Genomic DNA, 9,712 nt, shown 5'->3' on the forward strand with positions numbered 1-9,712 from the left:
AAACTCTGCTAGCTTGTTCTGACCCAGACTGGAAAGAGCAAAACAAACAGTAGTCTAACCCAATACCTTATTACTCTAACTTGAGAATAAATGCCTTAGTTAGGCCGTTTCTAAATAGCGAGTAAATTCTGGAATGGTGCCTTTGTGCTGCCGCATGATCTAGTTCAAACTTGAACTCCGGGAAAACAAAACCCTTTTTGCTGAAAAGAGTATCAATCATGTTCTTGGAAACCTCTATCTGAACACATTGTAACTCCTTCCTCTCCGCAGAGCTTCAGTGGATCAAAGTTAACTGGATCGCCGCCAGTGCACGGCACGCCTTCATCAATGTCTTAGTCTTGAATCCAAGGAATTTATGGTTGCGAAGAATAGCCATGAACGCCTTGTAGTAATCTGCATATATGATCTCGACTTCAGGGAATTTCAAATGCAGCTTCTCAAGCGCTTGCCATAGATGATCATTGTGAAATCTAGTGAACAAGTTGAGTCCTTTGTCACATGTATAGCTGCTCTTGGGAAACATTGTCTGAAAACTAGGAAGGCAGCCCATGGGAAGAATTCCCGAAATCAGAAATTTCTTGGCCCCTGCTTCTTTTATAAGTCTTTCAACTGAATTCTTTATTGTCTCTACAACATCAGGCACAAGCTTGGACACTTCCGAAATAGATTTTCCATGTAAAAAAGCGGGCTTGTAATCGTTAAAACCAGGCTGATCCATGAAAACAATAGCTTTCTGAAGAGGCTTTTTCCTACCGCAGTCATGTAAAGAGAAACAATCCTTATAGAAGAGATTACTGAAGGTTGTAATCTGCGAATGGTGAGACTGTTGAGGCGGCGGGATGCCATTCTTGACAAAGGAAAAAGGACTCAAGACGGTCACTCCAGGAGTCATAAAGCTAAGACCAGACTCAAACTCAGCGCCTTTTTGGGTGTATGATTAGGGAGAAGGCAGATCAAGGACAGAGGCTAGATGATCAGCCACGTTAATGGTAGTAGATGATGATGAAGTAGAAGCAGAATCCCCATCTCCGAAGCTGTAAATAGAGGAAAAGGGAACAGATTTCTGTGCTTGAAAGGAAGATAAAGGAACCAAAGAGCAAGAAAATAAGACTAATAGCAAGATGAAACAACAATGGTTGCTGCAAAGGGAAGCCATTGGAAGGGAAGAAACAAAAAGATCAAACGCAGACAAGAATCGAAGGCAAAACCCAAGTTTACTATTAGTGCTTTAATTAATGTATAGAGCTAGATCGTGTCCTCGGCGCTTAAATAAGTAACAAAACCAGGTTATTGTAGGAAAAGGTATTTTTGTGGTTTCAGAAAGCCAAATCCTTGTAGAAATCAAATTCTGTATTCCATAAGCGTTGTTTCCCATAAAGTCTTTGTTCTGTTTCTTTTGCTTCAAGTTTCTTTTTTCCTCTTACAGACATTGGGGCAGGGTGGATGAAATGGAGGTTCACTTCCGGAGTGCTATGTGATAAGAAGGTGTCACCACAGCTTAAGAGCAAGTTCTACAAAGTAGTGGTTAGACCGACTACGTTGTATGAGGCAGAGTGCTGGCCAGTTAAGATCTCTCACGTTCAAAAGATGAAAGTTGCCGAGATGAGAATGTTGAGATGGATGTGTGGGCACACTAGGAGGGACAAGATTAGGAATGAGGCTATCCGGGACAAGGTGGGAGTGGTCTCGGTGGAAGACAAGATGTGGGAAGCGAGACTAAGATGGTTTGGGCATGTCAAAAGGCGAGACACATATGACCCAGTGTGGAGGTGTGAGAAGATGGCCATGGATGGTTTCGGTCCCTCCTCGGTAGGCGAACCCTCAATAAAATAACACATCAACCAAGTTAAGACAATCTATTTAATCCAGCAAATATAGATAATTAACAGCGAAAATCAATTAAATTATCCAAGATTTCAGGAATGATTACAACTTAAATAATTAAAAGACTCGATCGTTCCGACTTCCCACGAGCTGGTCTAGACTAGTACAAGAACGACTAATGTAAATTTCAAAGGGAATACAACTACAAGACTAACCCTCCATCCCGGAATGAAGTGGGAGGAGATCTTCAAGATAGATACCGTGTGTCTCCCAACGTATAGAAATCAATAACCTGAAAAACTCTACACCCCAAAAAGGGATGTAGCAAGAGTAGTATCAGTACAATCACACGTACTGAGTAAGCATCATAGGCCGACAACGGTTAGAAGCACATATCAGTAAAAAAATTCACAAATAATCAGGATAAGAACTAGATCAATACCATACATATATTTACCACTCATTATAACATTAAGACTCTTAAATTCATGCCAACTCTCCTATAATGGCCATCAATCAATTACACAACAGTTTGCGCTAGTCATATACTATTATGCCATTTGTTTTTAGTACAGGAGTCCACTCAATCATTAAGGTATTCCTTATCCTACCTCCTTTTCTAAGCCAAACATATAACTGTTGCTACGACGATCTAAGAGATAAACTAACAAGTATAGGGTAACCATAATCGTAACCAGGTATACATCATCGCCTAAGTAGAACATCTAAACCTAAATATGCCAAGTTCGAATGTGTCCAATCCAAACCAACATCACAAGTAAGCACCAGATCATCTCAATATAAGCCATAATGCAATGCAATGCGATAATGTATGAATGCAAATGCAATGCAATGCTATGCAATGCTGTGTACACATGTACTCCGGACAGAAGTATCGACGTCTCGATAGCACAACCCGAGGTGACTCGCGAAGTTTAAGTGTCACTCGTCCTGGATCTTTACCCAAAAGACAGACGAAACCCCGAATCTTTGCCCACGGGGGGTTCTCACCGGCACCACCCTGGGGGACCAGCGGAGTCCATCCACTCACTCAATCCATGATTCCAGGACTAATATCGGATATCAGACTCTCACGTCATTCTCATTTAAAAATCGAGCCCAGCTCATCATAGTATCTCATCAAGTACCAACAATATATCAACAGTATATCCTGAGTGTGTGCAATGCATGTATCAACATCAATAATCAGATCAATATCACAAGTACCAACAATAGGTACGCCAACAATATATCAGTGTCACAAGTACCAACGTGGGTACTCCAACAATATTATGACAAACTACACAAGTCATATAGAACGCTATCCTCGTATCATCGTCAACCCATAAGATACTAAAAAATCACAATCAAGATAGAACAATCGTTCCCAATATCTGCTAACAACACGTGGCATCAAGCCAACACAATAGGACAATCAAGCCATGAGACCTATTACCTCACTTTCTTACTATCTATCAAGATTAATACATGATGATTCACCTTCTATTTACAAGCACATCTTACAAAACTTCTCACCACGGAATATAGAAAAATAATTAACAACAACTACTTCCAAGTCACAACAGTCCACCGATGTTCAAGGAAATCCAACACAAGAGTCCTAGAAAATCTACAAGCCACAAGCCCGAACACAAACATCACACAACAGTACCATCCTAAGAATCCACAATACCTATACATGCATTCTCCGTTTCTTCTAATACATGAATATGTAAATCTAACTGGAGTCTACCAAAAGGAAGCCGTAACCTACCCCGAGGCCGAGCGGGCGCCATGAACATCCGTAGACCTTCAATTCGTTCATCACATTGTAACCCGAACGAAGGAACTTGAAATACTCATGAAGCCAAAGATAGGAATCACCATTAACACCCCTGTAAGGAATTTCGGATTTGTAAGGAACATTTAGGAATTTGGACCACCCTTAGATTTCTAGGCTTTCATTACCAAAAGAATTCTTTTCCTAACCATAAGGAGTTATTTGCTATACCAAGTTGCCATTTTTAACTCTTTTCTTGAGAAGACCCATTTCCAAGATCCATGGAGAATTCATCTACCATTAGGGAGAAGATGGGAATCTAGATTATTAATCAATCTAGTGTGAAGAACATGAGAGATATAAATCAAGGAACTACACATGAAGAATAAGCTAATCAATCATCTCCCCCCACCTAGGGTTTAGTGATACCCATTTTATTAACTCTCTAGGTGAAGATTTTTAGGAACAATTACTATGTGAAGGGATGAATTAGAAGACGATAGGAGGATTTACATGTCACGACCCGACTAGGGGCCATGACGGGTACCCGGTGCTAACCACCGAGCACCGCTCATGCTACTATTCATCATACTCATCCTGCGCTCATTCATTAATCTCATGCTTCTAATCATAGGGAAACCATTTTCACTTTGAAACATAATTACCTTTTTTATACATAAGCCCTTTGGCTATCAAAAGAATATACATATACAAATGGGAAATTGTAAAGACCATATTACCCACACATACGTATCTACGAGCCTCTACTAGAGTACTAGACATATAGATGGGACAGACCCGTCGTGCCCAATATATATATATATATATATATATATATATATATATATATATATATATATATATATAAAATAATAATCAATGGCACCTCCGGAATGATGGAGTGCTCTCAAAGTTTGTTGATAGCTCCTGCGAATTTGGATCACCTCCCTGTCTACCTGTGGGCATGAACACAGTGTCCAAAGAAAAGGGCGTCAGTACAAACATTGTACTGAGTATGTAAGGCATGAAAAGAAACTGGCATAATAAAGAAATTATGAACATGAGCTAAAGATATAACCTGCTTAGCCTTTTAAAAGTAAATGCATTTTATACATATCCCATATATCATCGTCGTTAACCCGCGTCCGGGTAACCGTCATACACCGCCCACTAGTGGTGTCATGTCCGGTCCTTTGGGCACGGTGTAATCATAAGCAGCCCGCATTAGCAGTTACATGTCCGGCCATCTAGGCTTGGTGGAATCATATGCAGCTCGCCTTCGCGGTGACATGTCCGGCCATCTAGGCACGGTGAAATCGTATCATCACATACATCTCATAAACTCATCATAAAACATATATTAGAATCGCAATATAATCTATAACCATATCGGGGTGACGTAAGGTTGAGAACCCCCGATTCTATTATGGAAAAATCATAATTATCATACCTCACCTTGAAGGAACTAGTATCACAAGGTGGGTCTAGCAATAATAATTAACGTCATATCATAGGCTTTAGAATCCCTAGACTTAGGCTCCTCATTACAATTATCGAATTCATAACGCATCTCTTATTCTTTGTCTCAGAAGGAGCTCTATATAACGTTGACTCATATTTTCCGGAATGTAAGAAAGTCATGGAAAGAAAAGGGAATTCATTTCATGAGAATCATGCCTTAGAAGGAAGGGACTAGCCTTACATACCCTTTCGTTTGGCTACTCTATCACTTGAACGTTCTCTTCCAATGCTCACGTCTCTACCTTCAAGAGAGTTCGTATTAACATTAGCTAATCGATTACATGAACATGCTTAATTAAGGCTAGAGAAAATTAGGCAGCATTTCCTTTGTTTATACAACTTTCTCCATATCATATATCAACTCCCAAACGTCTATAATTCACAATATCCTAAGCAATAATCTCCATTCACTTACATTATCCACATTTCCCAATTTCATTTCAAGTCATCCATAATCATGGTCATAGTGCACTACTACATTTACTCACATATAATGTTTATCCCATGTTCTCAATGTCATTTGTAACAAGATTCTATTCATAATACATCAAGAGTCATGATACATGTCAACTATTATTCAAGAATACCATTGATTCTACATTTAAGCTCCATATTCTATGTTCTTCCATAATCCAAGTCTTTCAACCCCTCAATAATAAGAAATAAACATAAAACTCACCTTAAACACTTGGGAACAAGCCTTGAGTCACTCTACTCCATTAGAATGGAATCCTTCACTTGCATGCCAAAGAAATTCTCGCTCTCCACAAAGCCTTATAGGCTTCATAGTATATGAATCTCTTAAATCTTGGCTTTTGCTCTTGATTTCTTGGTATAGATTGTTGTAGAAATAGAGAGAAAGTTTTAAAGGGTTCTAGAGAGATATAAGGTCTGTTCTTGGGAGAAATAATGAAATAAAATGTGAGAGCTTATAGTTATAATTAGGGCTGGAAGCTTCCGGATCTGCGGGTCGACGAGCAGGGTCGACGGCTCGTCGACGTGCGCCGTCGATTCTCCGCCTGAGAGGTCTGATCGCAGAACCTCATCGACGGTGCCAGGTGACAGCTCGTCGACGTGTCGACGGTCCCTCCCTTGGGCCTTCGACGCTGACTGGTGTCAGCAGTTTCCTGAACTGCTTCGTCTTGCTCCGATTCGATTCGTTTCACTTCCAGTTTTCTCGAAATGTCAAGAATACATACTTATACACCTGTACACATACCAAGCAAAATATCTTATGACCAAAACTCTGGTGCGGACTACTGTAACAAAGGTATACACCACCGATAAGCCAAAATGTCCTTGAAATAAAATGGGAGGTGTAACATTCTTCCCCCCTTTAAAAACATTCGTCCTCGAATGTTAAGTTCTCGAGAATTTTACGAAAATTTTGCCAGAATTTTCCCTGTAATATGCCACTACCAACCTATCACAACAGCCCATAATAACATTGTCCCACAGGGCCACAACATCATAGTAATAAGGTTTGGCCACCCACGACCCGAAAGCATAAAAAGAAAACACGCATACCTCATAATCTTGACGTTTTATCTTGGATTTCTTTCGGGGGCTGAAATAAATGTGGGTGCTTGGCCTTCATATTTTCTTCCACCTCTGAAGTCATCTCTTCCCGGTTGTTATTTCTCTATAAGACCTTAACTGAGGCTACCTCTTTATTTCTAAGTCTCCGTACTTGCCTATCTAGTATGGCAACAGGTACTTCTTCGTAAGCCAACTTTTCTGTCACTTGAACATCGTCTACTGGGATGATCCTAGTAGGATCTCCAACACACTTACGGAGCATTGAGACGTGGAAAATCGGATGGACTAATTCCAGTTCCATGGGTAAGTCCAATTCATAAGCTACTTGACCCACCTGGCGGACAACCTTATAAGGTCCAATGTATCGAGGACTCAGCTTTCCTTTCTTATCAAACCTCATCACTCCTTTCATTGGTGACACTTTTAAGAATACCCAGTCATCAACTTGAAATTCTAGGTCTCATCGATGGTTGTCCGCATAAGATTTTTAGTGACTCTGGGCTGTCAATAATCGATCACGTATAACCTTGACCTTTTCTACTGCTTGTTTAATTAAATCAGGGCCTATTAGTTGTACTTCTCGTACTTCAGACCACCCAATTGGGGATCTACATTTCCTTCGTATAGGGCTTCATACGGAGCCATCTGAATACTGGAATGATAGCTATTGTTGTATGCAAACTCAATGAGGGGTAAATGGTCATCCCAACTACCACCGAAATCTAGTACACATGCCCGTAGCATATCTTCCAAGGTCTGAATAGTACGTTCGGCTTGCCCATCAGTTTGTGGGTGAAATGTTGTGCTAAGCTTTACCTGAGTACCCAATCCTTCTTAGAAAGACTTCCAAAACTTAGCTGTAAATTGCACTCCTCTATCAGTAGTAATGGACATCGGAATACCATGGAGTCGCACTATTTTCTTAAGGTACAATCTTGCATAATCTTCTGCTGAGTAAGTAGTTCTGACTAGAAGGAAATGGGCTGATTTCGTGAGTCTGTCCATGATCACCCATATGGAGTCATACTTGCTTCGGGAATAAGGTAACCCTACAATGAAATCCATGTTTATCGCTTCCCATTTCCAAGTTGGAATTTCCATTGCTTGCAATAACCCTCCTGGCTTTTGATGCTCGATTTTCACTTGTTGACAGTTTGGACATTGAGCTACAAATTCTGCTATGTCTTTCTTCATTCCATTCCACCAATACATCAATTTGAGATCATGATACATCTTTGTTGCACCTGGGTGGATAGAATACCGAGAATAATGAACTTCTTCTAGAATTTGGCGATGTAATTCTGCAACATTCGGAACACATAGCTTGCCTCGATATCTAAGAACTCCATCTATAGAAGTTTCAAAGGGAGACTTCTCTTTCTCATGAAATGTATCTCTATAATAGCTCAACTGAGGATCTTCGTATTGACGTTCTCTCACCTCCATGTCTAAGGATGAAACAGTTGGGTTGTGAATACCAATTCCCGCATTGCCTGAATCAATTAGGCGAACTCCAAGGCTGGCTAGTTGGTGAAGCTCACGGGTTAATTCTTTCTTCTCCGGAGGAATCTCACATAGACTTCCCATTGATTTACGGCTAAGCGCATCGGCCACTACATTCGCCTTTCCGAGGTGGTATAAAATACTCACAGCGTAATCTTTTAGAAGTTCTAACCATCGTCTCTGCCGTAGATTTAACTCCTTCTGCTTGAAAATATATTAGAGACTCTTGTGATCTGTATAGATATCGAGATGTACACCATACAAATAATGCCTCCACATTTTTATTGCATGAATAACCGCGGCCAATTCAAGATCATGAGTTGGGTAGTTCTTTTCATGTTTCCACAACTGTCTTGAAGCATAAGCAATGACTTTACCGTGCTGCATTAATACACATCCTACCCCAACCCCAGAAGCATCACAATATACAACATAACCATCTGGCCCTTCTGGGAGTGTCAAGACTGGAGCTGAAGTTAGCCTATCTTTCAATTCTTGAAAATTGCATTCACAAGCATCATTCCACTGAAATTTTATTGATTTCTGAGTTAGCTTTGTCAATGGTGCTGAAATAGAGGAAAACCCCTCCACAAACCTTCTGTAGTAACCCGCTAATCCCAGAAAACTACGGACTTCTGTAGGCGTTGTAGGCCTTGACTAAGTCTTCACAGCTACAATTTTCTGAGTATCCACTCGGATGCCATCATCTGAAATAACATGACCCAAAAATGTCACGTAATTCACCAAAACTCGCACTTTAAAAATTTTGCATACGCTCTCGAGTTCGAAGAATTCCAAGAACAACACGTAAATGGTCTGCATGCTCTGACTCTGTTCAAGAGTACACTAGAATATCATCAATGAACACTATTACAAATAGATCCAAGAGAGGCCTAAATACATTATTCATCAAATTCATAAACACTGCCGGAGCATTAGTTAACCCAAATGACATCACCCGAAATTCATAATGGCCATATCTCGTTCTGAAAGTTATTTTGGGGATGTCTTCTTCTTTAACTCTCACTTGATGATAACCTGACCTTAGATCTATCTTGGAAAACCACTTGGCACCCTGTAATTGATCGAACAAATCATTAATTCTTGGAAGAGGATACCTATTCTTTATCGTCACCCTATTCAACTGCCTGTAATCGATGCACATTCGTAGGGAACCATCTTTCTTTTGCACAAATAGGGCTGGCGCTCCCCACGGTGATGAACTAAGCCTAATGAATCCTTTTTCAAGTAAATCCTTCAATTGTGCCTTTAGCTTTTTCAACTCGGCAGGAGCCATTCGGTAAGGAGGAATAGAAATAGGCTTGGTGTCCAAAGAACACATCAATAGCAAAATCAATCTCTCTTTCCAGAGGAAGGCCTGGAAGTTCATCTGGAAATACATCCGAAAACTCATTCACCACCGGAACGGATTGGAGAGTTGGCGACTGTGCTTCGGTGTTATGAACTCGTACTATATGATAAATATAGCCTTTAGCTATCATCTTTCTTGCCTTAAGGTAGGAAATAAACCTACCCCTTGGGGAT

General features: G+C 40.4%; 1 protein-coding gene across 1 annotated transcript; it reads right to left on the reverse strand.

Moving 5' to 3' along the window:
* Positions 1-274: 274 nt before the first annotated feature.
* On the reverse strand, positions 275-892 carry LOC132047459 (GDSL esterase/lipase At1g28570-like). The gene has a single exon (XM_059438500.1). It carries the CDS (start codon positions 890-892, stop codon positions 275-277), a length of 618 nt encoding a protein of 205 aa, XP_059294483.1.
* Positions 893-9,712: the final 8,820 nt, after the last annotated feature.

Source organism: Lycium ferocissimum, chromosome 2 (assembly GCF_029784015.1).
Source record: "Lycium ferocissimum isolate CSIRO_LF1 chromosome 2, AGI_CSIRO_Lferr_CH_V1, whole genome shotgun sequence".
Taxonomy (NCBI): Eukaryota; Viridiplantae; Streptophyta; class Magnoliopsida; order Solanales; family Solanaceae; genus Lycium; species Lycium ferocissimum.